The 21,368-nt window shown below is 42.6% G+C and overlaps 3 protein-coding genes and 1 long non-coding RNA gene across 15 annotated transcripts in view; 1 reads left to right on the top strand and 3 right to left on the bottom strand.

Moving 5' to 3' along the window:
• Positions 1-30: 30 nt before the first annotated feature.
• On the bottom strand, positions 31-7,456 carry LOC121680064 (procathepsin L-like). 6 transcript variants are annotated; one of them, XM_042059228.1, is made up of 8 exons: positions 7,284-7,456; positions 6,299-6,446; positions 5,365-5,487; positions 4,470-4,622; positions 3,776-4,000; positions 2,015-2,183; positions 1,308-1,425; positions 31-496 (listed from the first exon to the last, which is right to left on the bottom strand). In XM_042059228.1, exons 1-8 carry the CDS (start codon positions 7,448-7,450, stop codon positions 397-399), a joined length of 1,203 nt encoding a protein of 400 aa, XP_041915162.1. In that variant the 5' UTR covers positions 7,451-7,456; the 3' UTR covers positions 31-396. The 6 variants fall into 6 exon arrangements, with proteins under 6 accessions (XP_041915162.1, XP_041915165.1, XP_041915166.1 ...); XM_042059231.1 differs by lacking the exon at positions 7,284-7,456 and adding an exon at positions 7,211-7,256; XM_042059232.1 differs by lacking the exon at positions 7,284-7,456 and adding an exon at positions 7,200-7,225.
• Positions 7,457-9,033: 1,577 nt separating this feature from the next.
• Positions 9,034-12,135, bottom strand: LOC121680062 (trichohyalin-like). 3 transcript variants are annotated; one of them, XM_042059226.1, is made up of 4 exons: positions 11,924-12,135; positions 10,300-11,683; positions 9,747-10,056; positions 9,034-9,662 (listed from the first exon to the last, which is right to left on the bottom strand). In XM_042059226.1, exons 1-4 carry the CDS (start codon positions 12,133-12,135, stop codon positions 9,121-9,123), a joined length of 2,448 nt encoding a protein of 815 aa, XP_041915160.1. In that variant the 3' UTR covers positions 9,034-9,120. The 3 variants fall into 3 exon arrangements, with proteins under 3 accessions (XP_041915160.1, XP_041915159.1, XP_041915161.1); XM_042059225.1 differs by having other exon boundaries at positions 9,034-9,669; positions 9,754-11,683; XM_042059227.1 differs by lacking the exon at positions 9,747-10,056 and having other exon boundaries at positions 9,034-9,630; positions 10,444-11,683.
• Positions 12,136-17,173: 5,038 nt separating this feature from the next.
• snx30 (sorting nexin family member 30) overlaps positions 17,174-21,368 on the bottom strand; it is a 21,078-nt gene continuing 16,883 nt past the window's right edge. For 2 of the 5 annotated variants that reach the window (XM_042059967.1, XM_042059971.1), the window contains 3 exons: positions 20,976-21,074; positions 19,405-19,560; positions 17,174-18,554 (listed from right to left, as the gene is read on the bottom strand). In XM_042059967.1, coding sequence (XP_041915901.1) covers positions 18,480-18,554; positions 19,405-19,560; positions 20,976-21,074 — 330 coding nt within the window. In that variant the 3' untranslated portion in view covers positions 17,174-18,479. The remainder of the gene's footprint in view (positions 18,555-19,404; positions 19,561-20,975; positions 21,075-21,368) is intronic. The other 3 variants (XM_042059968.1, XM_042059969.1, XM_042059970.1) reach the window with 3 other exon arrangements.
• LOC121680564 lies at positions 20,208-20,464 on the top strand. The gene is made up of 2 exons (XR_006021739.1): positions 20,208-20,250; positions 20,304-20,464. It is a non-coding gene; the product is annotated as an uncharacterized LOC121680564 (long non-coding RNA).

Below are 21,368 nucleotides of genomic sequence, written 5' to 3'. Positions count from 1 at the left end.
TGGGATGAAGGATAAAGATGAGATGTTAACCACCTTTTAAAACTTTTTAATGGACAGAAAAACACAAATAGCTAAAAGACGTTTGTACAACAGACACACTAAGCTACAACAGAATACTAACATACTCATACATCAAGTCAACATGCTTGATTATTATAAGCCGCACTTTAGTTTAAATATATAACTATAAAGCATGCAGAAAAGTACACAAGTAAAAAGCAGGTTTTATACAGAAATAGTTAATTCCTTGTAAAAGTGTTTTAATAATTAAACAACTGGAACCCTCCGAACGCCATGCCACTGTGCCGAACGCCATGCCACTGTTCAGGCGGTTCTCCTCTTGGTCCCTTGGTTAGATTGGACCCAAACCAGCGATGGCGGATCTGCCTGGCGATGTCACACCATAGGGTAGCTGGCTGCGGTGGCGATGCCGCAGTGGTTGTGCCGGTCCTTGGCCATGTGGATGTACCCTTTCATGCCCCACTTCACACCCCAGCTGAAACACACACACACACACACACAGACACACACACACACACACGTGAACCTCCATGAACGTCCATAAAGTTAGAACTAAAATGTCCATAAAGTTAACACTAAACTGTAGCTTTTCATCCTCCACTTCTCACCCCAGCTGAAACACACACACGAACCTCCATGAACGTTGTAATAATCATCGCCTCAAAATAAATGATGACTGAATTCATCTGTATGAGATTTAGTAGTAAACAGGTCAATAAATAAATCACATCTATAGGTCCATCTTTTCACAATTTTGCCTGGAGCTTCCCTTAGGCAAGTGTTATATTAAGGCCGGCCCTACCCTGTGCATTGACGCGGGACTGCACATTGTAAGAGACATTGTAATCAGAGGATGTACACCCCACTTTGTGCCAGCATCCATGTTTCCAATTTGGTGTGAACATCCAAGCTGCAAGTGCACCCATGATGGAATGACTCCAGGCAGGACAGAGAATATAGTGTGTGTGTGGAGTTGGCATCTGTGCACGTCCACACGTGAGTATGATCGAGGCCTTAGTAGATCTGTCCTCACGGCTTTCCTTGTACATCTACATGTATTCATTTAGTCAATATTTTTATACAAAGCGATTTAGAAACAAGAGGAATAGCATTTAAGCTACAATGCGGAGGAGACTGAAGGTAGAAATGGCCAATCATAATGTATACTGGCCAATCATAATGTATACATGGCCAGTCATAATGTATACTGGCCAATCATAATGTATACATCAGTCAATACATTGCAAAAGGAGGAGAGCGATTGTAGGTTCATTCTGGTGCCTCACCTGTTCTTGACGATCCAGTACTTCGTGTTGGCATCCTCGTCGTCATCGTAGCCGTAGCCCACCACCAGCATGCCATGGTCCAGCTCCTCACTGCTGCAGGCCTTCTCATAGTAGATCCCTGAGCACACGGCACACACAACACATGGCACGGGGCATTCAGCACCAGAGATTCAGCTCTCCCCACAATAAACACATCCAGCTATATTATGGGTGCTAGAACACTACTGTATACCAGAATAAACACATCCAGCTATATTATGGGTGCTACATAACACTATATATGAAAATGACGAAAACATGCACAACAAAACAATGTTCACGCCAATATGTATGTAGTATAAAGTCTAAGGTATAGCCTTAAAGGAGATAGATAACTTACTTCTCCTATTTCAATATTTGAACATATTCCCAAAGCTAGCTGAGTGAATTACAGTTTATGGTACTTCTTACACTTCAATAACACATGTAATATGCAGTATATTCTTATTAAACATCACCGGCCATAAAGTTAAAGCTTGTCACTTATCAGAGTTACAATATTTATAAAGTTGTAAAGTTCAGACTTGTAGATTGAAAATCAGTCACAAAAGACAGCCTGAAATCTTTTAAGCCTCAGTAACACTGACTGGCTTGTATGATGAATATTTTCTCAGCCATTTTGGGACAAAAATGGCTCATCCAAATGAGTTACGTGAGTAAGCGCTCACCGGACTGGTAGAACTGGAAGGACTCGTGGCTGGCGTCGATAGCCACGGACACGGGTCCCACTGCGGCCACTGCCTTCATCAGGCCGTGCTCCCTACCGCTCGCTATGTCCACGAAGCCCGTGTCGTTGGCAGAGTTGTAGTCTGGGTCATAGTGGCAGGGCTGGTCATCCTGCCAGAGAAATACTGGACATTAGCGCGCCTGGCATTATTGCTGTGCAGGAGAACTGGCCAACTGCAAAACAGCCTACTAAAAAAATATCAGATTCTACTTTGAATATCGTTATTGGTGTTATTATATTGCTACAGACTATATATATATATATATATATATATATATATATATATTATTATTATTTTTTTTTTTTTACTAATTTAAAACAACCGGATATGTCTGAAGCCTTTGCAACTATGAGGCCACCATCAGTGACCTACAACCATCCCCAGACAGTAAACACATCCAGCTATATTAGGGTGCTAATCCCCACACATTCTGATGTAGGCTTCCCCTGGTCTGATGCATCACCCATTCCCTTACTCTGCCCAGGTAGGGATACAGTTAGAGACTTTCTAATGAGGAGACACAACACTCAAAGAATCCTTCATAGAAATGTATGGGGTTCGTAATGCCAACATGGCAGTTGTTTACACACATTCCGCCCCTTCCTGTAGCCTAATGTAAGTAACCAAACACATTTTTATATAACATTATCTTATTTTAGCGATTTACGGGGACATACAGTACTTATATCGTTCAATCCAGATTTAAGCAAAGATTCGCCTGATGTACTTTTCTATGTCCTATGACCTCCCTTACGTTTGCCTCCCCATTCACTGGAATAGGAAAATAGCTGCCCCATAAATGACCAAAGTGTGTTACCAAGATGGCCGCCAAGTGGGGGGACTTGCCTAAAAGGACTTTGATACAGTTTGGGTCGGGTTACCCCTGTAGAGTGGGCTACCACTCCTGGCCCAAATAGGTCACTTGTGGGGCTTGAATTTCTATGACACACAATGCGGCAGGGAATGCACTGCATTGATACAGTCACACACACAAACTAATGCTAATTCATTTACGTGGCTAAGTCATTTTGCTAATTTAATACCATGCATGCGCATGACCTTACATGCAAACATGGTTCAGTGCACAGAGCAAGTTCTCAGTGATTAAAGTCACACCATTTCCATGACAACAAACTATCATTTTATTTAAAGTACATTGCCACCATGCTGCTCTGAACGATTAAAAAGCGCTACTAATTATGCAACTGATTTATGCTTGACTGCACCCTGCAACATGTCAATAAATAAATACATATTGATATCACCGCCTGTTCTCACTGCACAGTTTCTGCCATGCATAAGTCTGTTCATAGTGTGCCCTGCAGTTTCAAATTAGAACCCATTAACTAGTCTGTCCTCTGTCCTTCACCTATCCCCACCATTAGAACCCATAGAGTAGTCTGTCCTCTATCCTTAGATTAGAACTCATTAACTAGTCTGTCCCCTATCCTTAGATTAGAACCCATTAACTAGTCTGTCCTCTGTCCTTCACCCATCCCCATCATTAGAACCCAGACTAGTATGTCCTCTATCCTTAGATTAGAACCCATTAACTAGTCTGTCCTCTATCCTTCCGCTTCTCCATTTTGAGGCCTTGCGGTGCCTAGGTGGCTAGGTGGGGATAGGCCTGTTCAGAGTTCAGCCCACTGTAATTTCCCTCTGCTAAATGGATCCTTGAATCCTCCACCACTGTGACCTTACGGTGCCTAGGTAGGGGTAGGACGCCTCAGAGTCCAGGCCGCGGTTGTCCTTGATGTACTGGAAGGCCTGGTCCATCAGGCCTCCGTGGCAGCCCTGGTTCCCCTCGGGCCGGGAGCAGTCCACCAGCTGCTGCTCGCTCAGGGACACCAGCCGGCCCGTCTTCCTGAACTGCTGCCCCTCCAGCGCCCCCGTAGTGCTGAACGCCCAGCAGGACCCGCACTCGCCCTGAGGAGACACACAGATGGATGGATGGATGGATAGATGGATAGATAGATAGATAGATAGATGGATAGATAGAGATAGATAGATAGATAGATAGATAGATAGATAGATAGATAGAGATAGATAGATAGATAGATGGATAGATAGATAGATAGAGATAGATAGATAGATAGATGGATAGATGGATAGATAGATAAATAGATAGATAAATAGATGGATAGATAGATGGATAGATAGATGATATCATCTTTAGCTGTCCTGTGACAGAAATTATATCATCTTTAGCTGTTCTGTGACGTGAGTGATATAGTCTTTAGCTGTGCTTTGACTGGAGTGATATCATCTTTAGCTGGTCTGTGATGGAAGTGATATCATCTTTAGCTGTCCTGTGACCGGAGGGATGTAGTCTTCAGCTGGTCTGGGTCTGGGCTGGCCTGTAACTAGTCTGACACTTCCCTTCTCTGACGCTCACCTGGTCTTTGACTGGAGTCACATAGCCCTTCTCTCTCCAGTCCACCTCCTTAGGCACCAGAAGGAAATTGGGCTCCATGAACAGTGATCCTCTGACTGTCCCATCGGACCTGCGCTTATAGCCATTCATCACTTGTCTGAACTCCTCGTGTGTCTGTGGGGCAAAGGTGGGAAAGCAACAGATGTACAAATGACTAGTAATGGCATCATCACATAGTACATTTTACTCTCCATTCAAAGTGACTTACATATGTGTGTATACTACAAGGGACTACATTGTCCCTGGAGCAACTTGGGGGTAAGTGCTTTGCTCAAGGGCACAACGGTGGAAGTCAGAAACTGAGCCCACAACTTTTTCAGGCTACTACATACTAGCCCAGTTACTTAACCACTATGCTACCCATGCCCCATTGTAGCCAAGTTTAGAACACTCATCACAACATCTCATACATGCTTGGTGTCCGTGTGCAAAGCATTTACATTTACATGTATTCATTTGGCAGACACGTTTATCCAAAGCGACTTACAGCAACGGGATAACATTTAAGCTATTAACATTTCACATTTTAACATTTAAACTAAAGACCTACGGTTGTAGCATTAGAATAACATTTGAGATATTATCATTTAAGCATTTCTGCACGCATGCATTTGTTGCATTATTTGCATTGTTTGTCATGAAGCTGATGCTAGATGACCAGAGGGACTTGCTGCGGGCTAACTACGGGGACAGTCCCCCTGGAGGCTCTTGCTCAGGGGCACGATAGTGGTACTGTCACAGTAAATTTGTTCTGTGACAGCACCTCCTGGGACTGAACTAACAGGCTTTTAGTGCACCATTTGGTCTAGTGGTCAGGGATCTGGCCTTCCATCAAGACCACGTAAAAGACTCTTACCATGTCACCAAAATGGTTCATGCCCAGACGGTAGCTGTGCTTGCCCATAGAGTGCTCCAGGTTGTGCAACTCAATCTTCTTCAAGTTCTTCTCCCACACGATCCTTCTCCAGCCTTCCTCTTTCTGATGAGTTCAAACACAGGTGGAAATCACATCAAAATGAGCCAGAACTGCTAATATGCACTTTATCTTTTTACCTGGAGTTTATTCGCAATAAAGTTATATACGTTTATATATATATATATATGCGTTTATATATATATATGCGTGTGTGTGTGAAAACATTTTCACTGAATCTACTTTCATGTTGACAACTGAGAAACTGAGAAAACTGAGACAAGAGAAATGTCTATACAAGTAGTAACAATTTCCACTCATACTTCATGGACAAAATGGTCTAGTCAGCTGAGTTATCAATCAAATCATTGCCAATGTTTGGCTGAACCACAGACCCATACTGATCTAAACAATACAACAACATAGTCTGTAATTGGAATTAACCAATGAATTTGTCATATAATGTCGATAACCTGGCAACCAATCATTCTGATGATTTAAATTTCAACTGACCTTTTCCTTAATCAAGTGTTGTTAATCGCCTCTGTCCATGTTACATTGATTCCATCAGTGAAAAAGGCTACACTCGAAACTATAGGCTAATTTGTCATCTTCCTAAAAATAATGGCACAGGTAATTTTTTGACAAAATTATTTTTTGCCTAAATCATTTAATATTTGGTTAACTTTTTTATGTTTGGTGTAAAACCTGAAAACATGACTTATGCAATTGTTTTAGGAAGGTGAGGAAGTAGCCTATGCCTTGGAATTGGAAATGAAAAAGAGGGTACCATGAACAGATGAAAGGAATTGTCTTGTTCGTAAAAGGACAGCCTAAAGTGACACGTAGATTTTTGTCCAGTGATGATGCTACTCACCGGGTGGTAATCTTTGCTGTGCCAGTTCTTCCACAGGCGCCACTGCTCGTCTAGTTGAGCGTCGAGTTGAGCGTTTGACTCGGGGTCGGCCAACACACCACTGGCACACAGTGTCAGAAGCAGGAGATACATCATAGTGACCGCGCAACTACAGGACGAATAAAAAAAACTCTGTTAGTGGCATTTCATTAATCAGTAGGCCTAAGTTAAGTCTATAGGCACATCTCCGCACCATATAAGTCAATAAATAGTTCACGAGACAGACTCTCAGACGGCGGAAGGAAAAAATATAGAACAAAACACAGAGGAAAACATGGATGATCACCAACAGCTACTCTTCTGAAGTAGGCTACACAAAAAGACTACCATGTGACTACACTAATCGGACATGAACCGTGTGGGCTCAGTCACGAGTTAAGGGATTGCCCTGCACTGGAGCCATTAGTTTGTCCCTTAAGACATAAACCAACCCAGCAGGAACTCAGAAAAAAGTGAGCGCTAGACACAATAACCTACGTCCATACAGGTGCCATCCTGTCATTCAAAGACCATCATCATTCTAGCGTAGGGTATTAAATAGCCTAATAACGCTGTCTGCCGTCTATACCTGACTCGGACATTTTTCTAAATGCGCATTGCGCAATCGACGTAGGCTACAGTTAATCAAATGAAAATATAAAAGACATATTGTTAATTTTAGGATGGATGGAAAGGGTGCTTAACATAGCCTATAAAATTGGTAGCCAAACTTGGCGCGTCTATAGCCTACCGACAGAAGAGTTTAAACCGTCCCTAATTTACAACCTTGTGCCTAGATCTTCATTTTTCAAGAATGTTCAGTAAATTCGTGTTTAGGCAAAACTCTTGAACACAACTAGCATAGTAGGCTATATTAACATACAACAAACAAACCGAATAGATTGTGCCTAGTTTGTTCCTCTTTAAAGCAAAGTTTGCTAAATGTTCATCGAATATTGTCACTTACCTCAACTTTATAGAGCTCACTTCAGCAGCTGTGGTCGCTGATTGGTTTATAGAAACATAACCCGCCTCCAGTAAACAGATCTTCAGTGGTATCCTTGTGTTAGTTGTTGACCACAGATCACACACAGATCCAACAGGATGCTTGGGGACGCGTTGCATGTGAAACATATGGAAAGAGTCGCACTGTACCGAAAGCAGAGAACCCAGCTATTTTTGTTAAACACCAGCGCGTTATCAGCCTATTACTTTCACTACATGTGATGGACAGAAATGCTGTAGGCTAGTTGTGTAAATGGAGACATTGCATCCCATGTAAAAGCATGGCATGCACTCCCAGTCATCGAATGCACAACTCCAGTTGTCAGTTCATCGTGGCCATGTCTATCAGGTTTCTTTCTGTGAAATAAAAAACGGAATCAGTAATAAAAACTAAACACAACTGCATAGCAGTGTGTAATATAACCGCAGCAAAAATCTGATGCTTTTCTCGGACGTGTGCGCACTATAGTGCGCGGCTGTGAGCTGGAATGATGGCACATAACAAACTCCAAGAACTTTATTATCTCTATATATTACTCCCATTGGAACCAATTAATAGGCTCCCTTGCAGTATGCTTTGGATTGTTCTGCTAGGCCACCTGCGTCATATCCTCATCACCCTGGTGAATGGCAGCATCCTTATGAATTTGACCATTCATCTTCAAAAATATAATTGGGATTCTGCCAGTAGCTATCATGACAGGAGAAACAGCCCTATACCATGATGCTTCCGTCTCCAAACTGTTGTATTTTCGTAGCATTTGCATAGCCATTTCTCCTTAATGGTGTGTGGTATTGTTGCCAACAAGTACTTTCAACTTTATTTTCTGGATTGTAATGATTGGAGTTATATATATATATATATATATATATTTTTTTTTTTTTTTTTTTTTTTTCTTTTTTTAACTCCAATATATATATATATATATATATATATTAGGGTGAACAGCTTAGCAATCAGACGTGTTAACAGGAGGAACAAAGTTGAGTTGAATTTAGAATACCAATTTAATGCTTTTCAGAACACTGTGAAGAAGTGACATAACATAGCTTAAGAATATTGTGTCAGAAATGCACTTTGCATATTGATTGTGGAAGACAAGCGATACTGACTAAAATGTTTGTCATTTTCATTGTTTCTGTTTCGCATGTTCAGGTGCAGCTGATATCTTATTCTGTCAACAATTTCACCCTTTTATGTACTTAATATTTGTAAAAAAATAATTAATAATAGTCAGGCCTTTGAATGCTTGTATTTAATGAAAATATTTTAGAAATTTGAAAAAGAAAATATGACTTGTCCATTTCTTCAGCTTAGCTGATTTATATATATTAGGGTGAACAACTTAGCAATCAGACGTGTTAACAGGAGGAACAAAGTTGAGTTGAATTTAGAATACCAATTTAATGCTTTTCAGAACACTGTGAAGAAGTGACATAACATAGCTTAAGAATATTGTGTCAGAAATGCACTTTGCATATTGATTGTGGAAGACAAGCGATACTGACTAAAATGTTTGTCATTTTCATTGTTTCTGTTTCGCATGTTCAGGTGCAGCTGATATCTTATTCTGTCAACAATTTCACCCCACAATTTATGTACTTAATATTTGTAAAAAAAAAAAAAAATAGTCAGGCCTTTGAATGCTTGTATTTAATGAAAATATTTTAGAAATTTGAAAAAGAAAATATGACTTGTCCATTTCTTCAGCTTAGCTGATTTCTTCTTTTTTAATTTTCTCACTATCCATCATTTTTCTTTCTTCTTTACCCCTTCTCTTCATCCCTTCTTCATTTTCTTACTCTTGAATTTCTCCCTTCTTTCTCTCGTCTGCTATTTGTGCCCGTCTCCTGCGTGCCTCCAAGATCATCTCCTTCTCCTCCTCGTCCATCCATGGATCGTCTGAGTCCGTGTCACTCTCTGTGTCGTCGTCCTCAGACCACTTCTGGGCCATCTCTTCAGCCACTTTCCTGAATTCCTCCCTCTCTCTCTCTTTTCTCAGTTCCTCCTCTTCCATCCTTTTCTTTTTTCTTTCTTCATCCTCAGCTTTTGCCTTCATCTCATTCATTATTTTCTGTTGCTCTCTCACTTCTTCTTCCCTCTCTTTTATCAGTCTTTCTTCCTCTTTAGCTGTTCTCCTCATCTCCTCCATCACTCTTTCCTGCTCTTTCAGTCTTGCCATTTCTTTAGCTTTGGCTTTGAATTCTTCCAGTTCTTTCTCTTTTCTCATTTCCTCTTCCATCTCTCTCTGTTTTCGTTCCTCCTCCTTGACTTTTTTCTCCATCTCTAGCTGCATTCTCTCCTGCTCCTTCTCTTTCTCTATCATGTCCTTCATTCGTTTTTCTTCTTCCTTCGCTTTATTCTTCATCTTCATTCTTTCTTTCTTCCGTTCTACTGCTTCTCCTTCCATCTCTCGCATCATTCTTTCTTCCTCCTCTGCTTTATTCTCCAACTCCTTAAGTTTTCTCTTCCGTTCTACTGCTTCTTCTTCCATCTCTCGTATCATTCTTTCTTCCTCCTTTGCTTGTCTCTCCATCTCTAGCTGCATTCTCTCCTGCTCTCTTGCTTTCTCCATCATCTCCCTCATCTGTCCTTCTTCCTCCTTCAATTTTTCTCTCAACATTCTGTGCTGCTCTCTCACTTTTCCTTCCATCTCTCTCCTTTTTTGCTCCTCCTCCATTGCTTTTTTCTCTGCTTCTCTCAAAATTCTCTCCTGTTCCCTCGCTTTCTCTATCATGTCCTTCATTCGTTTTTCTTCCTCCTTTGCTTGTCTCTCCATCTCTAGCTGCATTCTCTCCTGCTCTCTTGCTTTCTCCATCATCTCCCTCGTCTGTTTCTCTTTCTCCTTCAATTTTTCTCTCAACATTCTGTCCTGCTCTCTCACTTTTGCTTCCATCTCTTTCATTTGTCGTTCGTCCTCAATTGCTTTTTTCTCTGCTTCTCTCAAAATTCTCTCCTGCTCTCTCGTTTTCTCTACCATGTCCTTCATTCGTTTTTCTTCCTCCTCTGCTTTATTCTCCAAGTCTCTCAGTTTTCTCTTCCGTTCTATTGCTTCTTCTTCCATCTCTCGCATCATTCTTTCTTCCTCCTTGACTTTTTTCTCCATCATTCTCTCCTGCTCTCTCGCTTTCTCTATCATGTCCTTCATTTGTTTTTTTTCCTCCTTTGCTTTATTCTCCGACTCCTTAAGTTTTCTCTTCCGTTCTACTGCTTCTTCTTCCATCTCTCGTATCATTCTTTCTTCCTCCTTTGCTTGTCTCTCCATCTCTAGCTGCATTCTCTCCTGCTCTCTTGCGTTCTCCATCATCTCCCTCGTCTGTCCTTCTTCCTCCTTCAATGTTTCTCTCAACATTCTCTCCTGCTCTCTCACTTTTGCTTCCATCTCTTTCATTTGTCGTTTGTCCTCCTTCGCTTTTTTCTCTGCTTCTCTCAGCATTCTCTGCTGCTCTTTCTCTCTCTCTTCCATCGTTCTCATCTGTTCATCCTCTTTCTTTATTTCCATCTCTTTCCTCATTACCTTCTCTCTCAGGTGTGCCATTTCTTCTTCTCTTTTTTCTTCTGCTTGTATCATCTCTCTCTTCAGTCTTTCCTCCTCTGTGGCTTTTTTCTCCATATTCTCCATCACTCTTTCCTGCTCTGTTTCATCTTCTCCAGCTTTCTCCAATTCTTCTTCTTCTCTCTCTTTTCTCATTTCTTCCACAATCTCTCTCATTTTTCTTTCGTTATCTTTCACAATGTTGTTAATCTCTCTTAGATTTCTCTCTTTCTCTCTCACTTCCTCTGCCATCTCCCTCACTCGTCTCTCTTCCTCCTTTGTTTTTTCTCTCAACATTCTCTCTTGATCCTTCGCTTTCTCTTCCACCTCTCGTATCCATATTTCCTCCTCCTTCACATGGTCTCTCAACGTTCTCTCACACTCGCTCACTTTTTCTTCCATGTCTCTTATGTGTCTTTCTTTCTCCTTCGCTTCTTCTCTCAACATTCTCTCCCTCTCTCTCACTGTCTCCATCATCGCCCTCATCTGTCTTTCTTTCTCCTTCACTTTTTTTCTCAACACTCTCTCCTGCTCTCTTGCTTTTCCCTCCATCTCCCTTATCGCCCTCTCTTCCTCCATCGTTTTCCTTCTCAAGAGTCTCTCCTGCTCCCTCACATTCTCTTCCATCTCTCTTAGATGTCTCTCTTCCTCCGCTGCTTTTCTCTTGATCTCGTTCATCACTCTCTCCTGCTCTCTCAGCGTTGCCATGGCTTCTTCTCTCTTTCTCCGTTTCTCCACTTCCATCACTCTCTCCTCCAGTCCTTTCAGCTGGGCACCTTGTCTCTCTATCTCTTTCTGCTTTATCTCCTGTGCATCCTGATAGATACTGTAGATTTAAAAGATAGATAGATAGATAGATAGATAGATAGATACTTTATTGATCCCCAAGGGGAAATTCAAGGTCCCAGTAGCTTAAGACATGACGCACAAATTACACTACAACATACACGAATCGAAACTTAACGAAAACAGAACCCATACATCATAAATGAACTACAATGCTGGACAAATGTCATGTACATACACTTCCAGCAGCATCATCAGCTTATTAATGTAGAGTACATACTGCCTGTCCCGCTGTCTTGCCCACATCTCAAATCTTCTGTCCACAGAGTCTCTCAGTCGCCGCAGCTCGTTCCTCATCTCGTCACTCGCCATCTTCCTCTGCAGCTCCTCCACCCACTGGTCCAGCTCTTGCCTGTTGAGGATCGGCCTCCTCAGCCTCCCCTCCTGCCCTTCAGAGGGGACACGTGGAATCCTGACAGAGCCTTCGGCCATGGCTGGATAACCGGGCCTGCCGTTCTATACTGGAGTCTTCTGTCTGTTTAGCTTTCCTTTATTATATCTGAAACACTGTTCTGTGGATATATGATATGATCCAAGTGAGAAACAAATAAATTAAATTTAACATTAAACTGCATTGTTTAATGTACTGCTTCTATAAAGGTGTTTTTGGTAATAGATTTATTTTTGAAATGATGCAGCCTATTTATTTTGGGTAATAAATACATAATTCCACCCATTGTTAATGTAGGCCTACATATTTTGTTGATATATATGATATAACGATATTTTTGTCAATATAGGCTATATTTCTTTAGCATCTAGGTCCTACTCACCTTTACTCGTTGACTGATTGCTGTAGAATGAAGTTATGAAGCTCTTGACATCTCTTATAAAATGTTGCCATAGAACCAATAGAACTTTTTGCATTTCTAAATTATGATGCAACTGCATCATAATGATTCTAGAACTAATTGCGAGGGAAATGTGGTAGCAGTTACGTCACAAAAATAGAATCTTAACCCACTGACAGGAGAAACGACTTGGCTGTCTGATCCATAACCTTCCAGTCATTCGCCCCCAGTCCTATCGGCGGATCCTCCAACCACCAACCTACTACCAAAACATACTAATGTATGAAGAATAAATTATTTTATATACCGGTAAATAGATATGTGAGTATCAATAACCGCGTTCATCTTATCAGCGAACAAAGCCATGTAAAAACACTGCGTGAACTGCTACTGCAAAGGGAGAAGAAATACATATGCTACAATGTGGCTGATGATAACCCTTGTGGGCTTACCATGTATTTATGCATTTAAGATGTCAAATGCATGCATTTCTATCTTCAGAAACGTTTTAATATCAATATGTGTTTTGTCTAATAGCACACACACACTATTCGTTATGAATATTTGACCAAACAGATGCAAGGGTAATTTTCAGTGGAGAAACCAAAGCTAAACGTAATCCGTAGCCTGTTTTGTTGTAGGCTAGTAGGCCTAGGCTAGGCCTATTGATTGACCTCCGTGAAGCTGGCCCCCCATGTCATCTAAAAAATGTTGCAAAAACCTCCAACAACACTGCTATTTGTTTGTGCGTTTTTGTTAATTGCTTAAAACTGCTTGTTGAGCTGAAGAGTACCTTCAAGTGGCTGGTAGATATCCCCCAAATGCTCCTCTGAGACACAAAAGGTACTTTCTTCTAATGGCCATCAAACTGTAACTCTTCATCTCTTTGCTCCAATGATGTGGCTTATGACTGAAGTCCTTTTTCCCCTGTTTTTTTATACTTATTTAGCTGTTATGTTTGTTTATATGCACATGATGCTGCTGTTGTGACAGTCAACCTAGGCTACACACTGATTAGGCAGTAATTAATAACTTTCATCATCAATGGCACAGTGGCCATGTTATCGTATACACACAGATTAACCTACAGATCCATAAGAGAAGATCCCAAGGAGTAGGCCTATCTATTTCAGATTGAAATCCCTGATCCCACTTTTGTACTACTCACTCAAATATGACCTTGTCATTAACAATACTGATCCAGTTACTTTTGATGATGGTGAGGGGGCGGAATATAGCCTGTAGCTGATGGATTAGCCGGGAATTGAACCAGCGCCCCCGACAGTTTCAAATGCTAATACATTAGGCTAACTAGCACATATCCATGTCTGCAGTGAAATAATCTGAAGATGATGTTCTCAAGTAGCCTACATTCCTTTTTATTGGTCCAATATAATTGAAATTATTTGAGGTAAAGGTATAGCATCAAAACAACAGATGTACAGGGTATCCTTCAAAGCTCTCCAATTGTCAACATCAAAATTATACATTTTATGAAGTCAACAGTAAACAAATTCACACCAAAATGGGAACAGTGGGATAATGTAAAATAAATTGTATTTGGCTTATAAACTGTTAGATAAAAATACAAAAAGGGCCTCTGTCAAAGGTAGCCCACCTTTGCCAAATCTCCACTTTCTCAAAGATGCTCTGTCCAGTAATTTACACAGAAAAGAAATGTGTGCAATAAATTCACTGTGGACGACTTCATCTGTAATTCCACACTAATACAAATTTAAGAATAAAAATCAAATGTCTCAGTAGCCAGCGCAGGTGTCCATAGAGATGATGGCTGTCAACAAGATGACCAATCATTAGGGGGAGAAGGACTGTGTACAGTATGGGTCTATACCATTTTGCAACCAACTAACACCAATGCAGTTCAGCAGTCCTTCTCAGGTGGCTTATCAACACCAGTAATAGTTTATTTAAGAATAAAACAATAATTTATCTTCTCACTGGGAGCTGCAAATGCTAGGCAGCTTCTGTCTGAAGGCTAATTGACACAGAGACAAGATATGCATTCTCCCATGTGGAAATAAAGCCAAGGCGATAGATGATCTCAGTGTTTGGCCTACTAGATGCAAAAATGCATTCTTGACCTTCACTTTGTTTGCCACAAGGGGGCAGTATTTACACACCAAGTCATACCTCCTGGGAACTCATGTTTTGTAGTTGTGTTGGAGTTAGATTAAATGTTACAGAGGTCACTTGGGGAATGCTTATTAGTAGCCTGGTCAAAAGTAAACATGGATTTCAATGAGACAGACCTGTATAGCATTTGAATTTGCATTACTTTTTCATTTCATTCATTCATTACTGACACTGCAAATGCATTTTGCTATTGCTGCTAAAGGCAGTATGTGTGTATTTATCTCAATAATAATATCTGAATCAGAGGCCACCAAACCTTCACCTTCATATTCACACAAAGAAAATTATTTTAAAGATAAATCGCCCATAAAGAAAACAAACATACCGACTCAGTGACTTGAACTCAAACTTAAGGAGAATAGAACTTAATTTAGAGATTCCTACATAAATCAACCACAATGAATATTCCCATCGTATGGACACATACCTCCCTTTCTTGAGTAACTTAACAAGTCCACTTAATAATGCTGTCATCCATGTTTACAAAGCCTGACAGGCTGTCTAAAGGTCATTATGTCAATATGCCCAGTACCGGTTATCCATGTTTAAACCTTACAAGTTGTCTGGTTATTAAGTTTGTAGAAACAAAATGCCAACCACCTAACTACATACACACTGTGGTTTATCTACACAGGAGCACACACACACACACACACACACACACCCTAGTGAATGTCCCTCAGTACCAACAGACAACATTTATAAGTATAGTATATAAGTATATATACTCTTTTGATCCTGTGAGGGAAATTTGGTAATTTGGCATTTCTCCACTTCTGTAATGTTTAAGGTGTACAGCATTAATTAGATACTTTACAACAGTGGTGTATTGTATCTGCCTGCCGTCATGTCTTGTGATATAGAACATTGGCATAAGCCCGCAAAGTCAGTCAGTTATCAAGTCAGTAATCAGTACGGCTGTTTGTCTGTTAGTAAACTGTATTTCTTGCTCAACAAAACAGTCTGGTCATTCTGCACATCCAACAAGACCACCACATCTTCCTCCAACGTGTGGTTGAATAGAGTGAGGAGCACTCACACACGCATAGGAACACACACACACCCTTGTGAATGTCCCTCAGTACCAACAGTGAGCATTGCTCCTCTTCCATCAGCATGTGGTTGAATAGAGTGAGGAGCACACACACACACACACACACACACACACACACACACACACACACACAACACACAAACACACAAACACACAAACACACAAACACAAACACAAACACAAACACACACACAAACACACACACACAGTGAGGCTGAACACAGATCCACAAAGACATTGGCTGCAGTGGAGCAGCAGGCCTAGAGGATGCTGGAGGGACAGAGGTCCACTGTCAACTAAGGCCCAACACACACACACACGGTAGTGGTATTGTGTACACACTGTTAACTAAGACCCAATGGAACTGGGAAACTAATGAAACCAATTGATCTCACACACTCACAGGGTAGTGGCATTGTGTATACACTTCAAGCTTCCCTGACCAAGACAAACCCACACAGGACATAATATGGTATTACAGGGGAGTTAGTCAGCACACGCACACACACACACGCACGCACACAACAGGGGAGTTAGTCAGCACACGCACACGTACACACGCACGCACACAACAGGGGAGTTAGTCAGCACACGCACACGCAACAGGGGAGTTAGTCCGCACACGCACGCACACAACAGGGGAGTTAGTCAGCACACGCACACGTACACACGCACGCACACAACAGGGGAGTTAGTCAGCACACGCACACGCAACAGGGGAGTTAGTCCGCACACGCACACGCACGCACACGCAACAGGGGAGTTAGTCAGCACACGCACACGCACGCACACGCAACAGGGGAGTTAGTCAGCCCTCTTGTGTTTCCCCCATATTATAATATGGGGCATTTGTGATATTGATTTTAAGATTGCTGGGAGAGCTTCCTAAAAGAGCCAGACCAGAAAAATGGTCAGTGTTTCCTGTGTCCTCCGAGCAATTGCAAGCAGACACCTGAAACCTTTAGACAGCCGCACCTCAGGACAATGAAGATGTTTATGGCTTATGGTATGGATGGACTGTAAAGGACCAGAGTCCAAAGAGAAGGAGAGAGGAAGAAAAGAGAGAGAAAGAAAGAAAGAAAGAAAGAAAGAAAGAAAGAAAGAAAGAAAGAAAGAAAGAGAGGGAGGGAGGGAGGGAGAGAGAGAGAGAGAGAGGACAGAAATTCAGAGACATAAAGACTCAGATGATAACTCTGTGCAGTCTGAACATGAAGTCCTAGTCTGGCATATATCATATGCTGTGCATGCCAAATTATAGGTCCTAGTCTGGCATATATCATATGCTGTGCATGCCAAATTATAGGTCCGGATCTGTCGGGAACTAGTCAGCAGCTAAACAACCTAACAAACACACCGGAACATAAACAGACAGCATACAACCCTTCATGCAACCGATCATGATACTTTCAAAATAAGGTGCCTTGATTCATTTGTAGTCTTTGCAAGAAAAAAAAAAAATCACACACACACACACATTTCCACACATTTTACATGAGCAGGTTACTTGGCTTAATACAAATATATAATAAGGAGGAGTCTTCAGCAGGATGAACAACAGGGCATACAGGGTAACAGTTCCTTCAATTCTGCAACTGCAGCAACTTCATGGGGAACAACCAAAACAAAAAAGACAAAAACAAAAATGTGCATCTCCTCGGCAACCCTGCGGATGACCACAAGGTGACCGAAACTTGCCCTGACGACCAACCGGTAATCCTTTCACGCGACACCTGAGCTCACTATGAAGCTTGGCATGGATGGTCAGGTAGAGACGTCCCATTCGTTCGCTTTTGAAGTCCTACACACCGCGTCCTTCATCATTGAGCTAGCAGTCACTTGGGGGGGGGGGCGTTACAGATAAATATTCAGGGGGGTAGGGGGCAAGGGGAGAGGCAGCAACCTTCATAAAGATGCTGACGTTAACAGAGCAGGGTCCAGAATAAGGGGAGCTGAGGGTGAAATCAACATGGCTGACCGCTGTCTTAGTACTCGACTACCGCCAGGCTTTTTCTAGTGGAGCTTTTAAGACTTCAGTACCAGACTTGTGGATCCGTCTTCATCTTTGGCCAGTACAAACTCTGGGCAGACTTTCAACAGTCTTTCCTTGTATTGAAGGTAGAACCGAACCAAAACAAAACACACACACAAAACAAGAAACACATATAAAAAAGAATAACAACAACAAAATTGTCTCCCACCAGATACAGTATTGGAAAAAAATGAGCTTAAGTTATAAAAGTATTGGCAACCATTTGCCTAAAAATGACAAATGATCTCTTAAGTCTCTCTTTCTCTCTTACAAACACAAAACAAAACAAAACAAAAAAACGTACATGTTAGCTTCCATGATGCCCCTTCATCACCCTCCACCCCCAAACTCCATCAATCCCACAATCCTTTGGGCTCGGGGGCCTGTGGCCGACATGGTGTGCTTGTGGCATGGTGTGGCGTTTGCTGTACAGAATGAGAGCGAGCTGTTCGACCACGCGCTGAACCGCACGGGCAGCGTCTTCGGTGGAGGACATCACACACATACACGCACACGAAGGGAGAGGGATGGGGCAGGGGCAAAGAAAAACAAACCATCATCTCCATAATAATACTTGCAGTCTTTATCATCAAGTCTGTGAACCCCCTCCCCACACCTCGTTGAAAGGGAAGACCCCAACCAATCAGGAGGCGATCCCACGCAGGCCATGTGACCGCTCCGAGCGACACCATTGGGCTGTGGGGTGGGGCGTTGAGAGGCGGAGCATGTTTGCGACGGAGGCGTCGCCTCAGCTCGTTTCCGTCTTGGTGCTTCCCGGTCTGTCTTGTAACAACGGGACGATGGACTCCCAAGCCGCAAGGCACTGGAAAACAAACGCACGCACACAAAACAACAAAATAGGATCAAAATTTGGTGTCTAAACAAACCTGTGCTTAGAATCAGGTCTTGAAAATGAAAAGTGTTGCTCTCCGTAAACATTTGTCTCCAAATGGGAGCGTCACTAATCTTGCTGGTAGGGCAGCATTAGGGGGCTGGATTAGAGGAAAGAGTTGATCTAATGGGTCGTCAGCGGGGGCCATAATGGATTCTAGGAAGTCATGAAAGTCTCTGTCCGCATTCGCCTCTCTTCATAACAGAACAAGACGAATGGAGGATGACGTTGCAGCAGCCAGTTTCTAAACAGCCGACCGCTGCTTTTCTCCTCTCGCTCTGGCTGGACTTCCCTCCCGTTGGCAGCAGCCGCTGGAATTTTGCAGGGCCGTGTCGATGGTTGGCACGGTGACGGCGTGCTTAAAGGTGAGAGAATTCCACTGAAGGTTCCACCACACTCACTGTGGCCCAGTTAAAGACAGGCCAGGCTGCAGCAGCGGCACTGAATGAAGCTTTCATGTTGGTGTGTGTGTGTGTGAGATCAGGGTGAGACTTAAACGAGTACATAAGTATGTGTGTCAGTGGACTAACACTATTGCGTTCACGTCACATTTTGCTGCATTTTTGCTGAGACAGCAATACTGCCAAGACCAACCATGATCTTTATCACTTTGCTCTCACCATCCACACTTTCAGCAATCCTTCACACCTCTCTCTCTCTCTCTCTCTCATCCCTCACTTTCTCTTTCCTCTCTCTCTCTCCCTCATTTTCTCTCTTCTATCTCTGCCTCCTGTTATTCTCTTGGCCTCTCTCTCTCTCTCTCTCTCTCTCTCTCTCTCACCTTCTCGTAGTACTGGATGTTTCTGTCGGCCATGCCAGTGAGCAGCTGCCTGAAGTCCTGTCTCTTGTTGTTCTGCCAGCGGTCCCAGTCGGCCTTGAGGTCGGCGTTGAAGCACTCCACACGGTCCTGGCACTTCTCCACGTCCGTCGGGGGCTGCTGCGGATACAGAGGGCACTCAGCATGATACACACACACACACACACACACACACACACAGAGGGCACTGCTACTCACACACACACACACACACACACACACACACACACACACACACACACACACACACACACACACACACACACACACACACACACACACACACACACACACACACACACACACAGAGGGTACTGCTACTAGACACACACACACACAAACAAACAGAGGCCACTGGCCATGGCTTTTTTGCACATGCACACTGACACACAGACAGACACACGCAGACACATATACACACACACACACGAACAGCCAAACTCTTCCTGTGGCAAGTCTTGGCAGGGCGTTACACACACGCCCCTGACGCCACAAGAGAAAAAAGTTGCTTTTCCACTTTGACTTTCACCCAGAGGGAGCTCCTACACACACACACACACACACACACAGCATCTGGGCTCTAAACACAGCCAGTCTTTCTGTCAACAGTTTTCAATTTGTGCTGAGACAACTCGGAGAGGGCCTCAAATCAGAGACAAAACCCATCAAACCGCCATGTTTGGGTATTGGGCAATCCTCTGTATTGCAGAAAACTGATGCAATACAGAACTGGGTTCCAGTGATACTTGCTCAGTAGGCTACGTGCACGAAAGGCGCTCTGTACACTCGTTTGTTTTCCGATGGAGCCAGGTGTGTATGAACCTGCCGCTCTTGTTAATGTAGTTAGTGTCTACACGGACCAGGTGTGTATGAACCTGCCGCTCTTGTTAATGTAGTTAGTGTCTACACGGACCAGGTGTGTATGAACCTGCCGCTCTTGTTAATGTAGTTAGTGTCTACACGGACCCAGTTGGGTGTTGCACTAGGGAATCAGCACGTTACAATAAAGAAGGATTTATGCGTGTGTTAGAATTGGTATTATTGGGTCAACAGGATATTCAGTGTCAAAGTAAAGATGTAAGGAGCGGAATATAACAGAAGATGCCGTTACAACACAGTTAACGCTCCACCGGAAGCACATGAGCGCACATTGGCTTGCTTTTCCATCAGGAAAAACTGGTGGCTGATACTATTTTTGGCATCACATCACATTCGTCAATGTCCCAAGTGAGTTACAAGTAGCTTGAGCAGGTGCCATTCATATCAGTGGGAAACTGGCATAACTAGAGTTGAGCAGGTAGTATTCATACCAGTGGGAAACTGGCATAACTAGAGTTGAGCAGGTAGTATTCATATCAGTGGGAAACTGGCAGTCCGTTTGGAGCTAGATGGCAACACAAGAAGTAATTTCTCTTATTAGCATTAGAAATCACCAGAAGATAGCATTGGGAGGAAGTATGGGTGGCTTACTGCTGCTGTGAGTAGATAGCCTAGATATATAGATAGATAGAAATGCAGCTCTCATCTCATCTGACCTGCGGACCTACCGCTGTCCTCTCCTCTTTCCGGAACGCCACGGCCTCCAGCTTGGCCTCGTACTCCGCTTGCACGTGGTCTCGCTTCTTCAGGACGGTCTGTGGACGAGGAGCAACACTTACCGTTACTGACACACAAACAGTCAAAACACACTTCATACTTACTTTACAAAAAAGACCAGTCTGCCAGGAGTGCAGCTACTAGGGTATGAAACAGGATGTCCTTCTGGGAACATTATGGGGACTCTAATAGTTCAATCATTTTGCACTATGTCCTGAAGGCCATAACGACATGACATGAAATGCATGGGTATGTTTTAATTGAATAGTCAAGCAATGTTAGAGAGATTGTATATTTATTACCCTTGGGAGTGCCTCACGTCTTTCAAACAT

Source organism: Alosa sapidissima, chromosome 13 (assembly GCF_018492685.1).
Source record: "Alosa sapidissima isolate fAloSap1 chromosome 13, fAloSap1.pri, whole genome shotgun sequence".
In the NCBI taxonomy this organism is placed as follows: domain Eukaryota; kingdom Metazoa; phylum Chordata; class Actinopteri; order Clupeiformes; family Clupeidae; genus Alosa; species Alosa sapidissima.
Note: the sequence above shows the minus strand (reverse complement) of the source record. Positions and strands in the feature narration are given on the sequence as shown.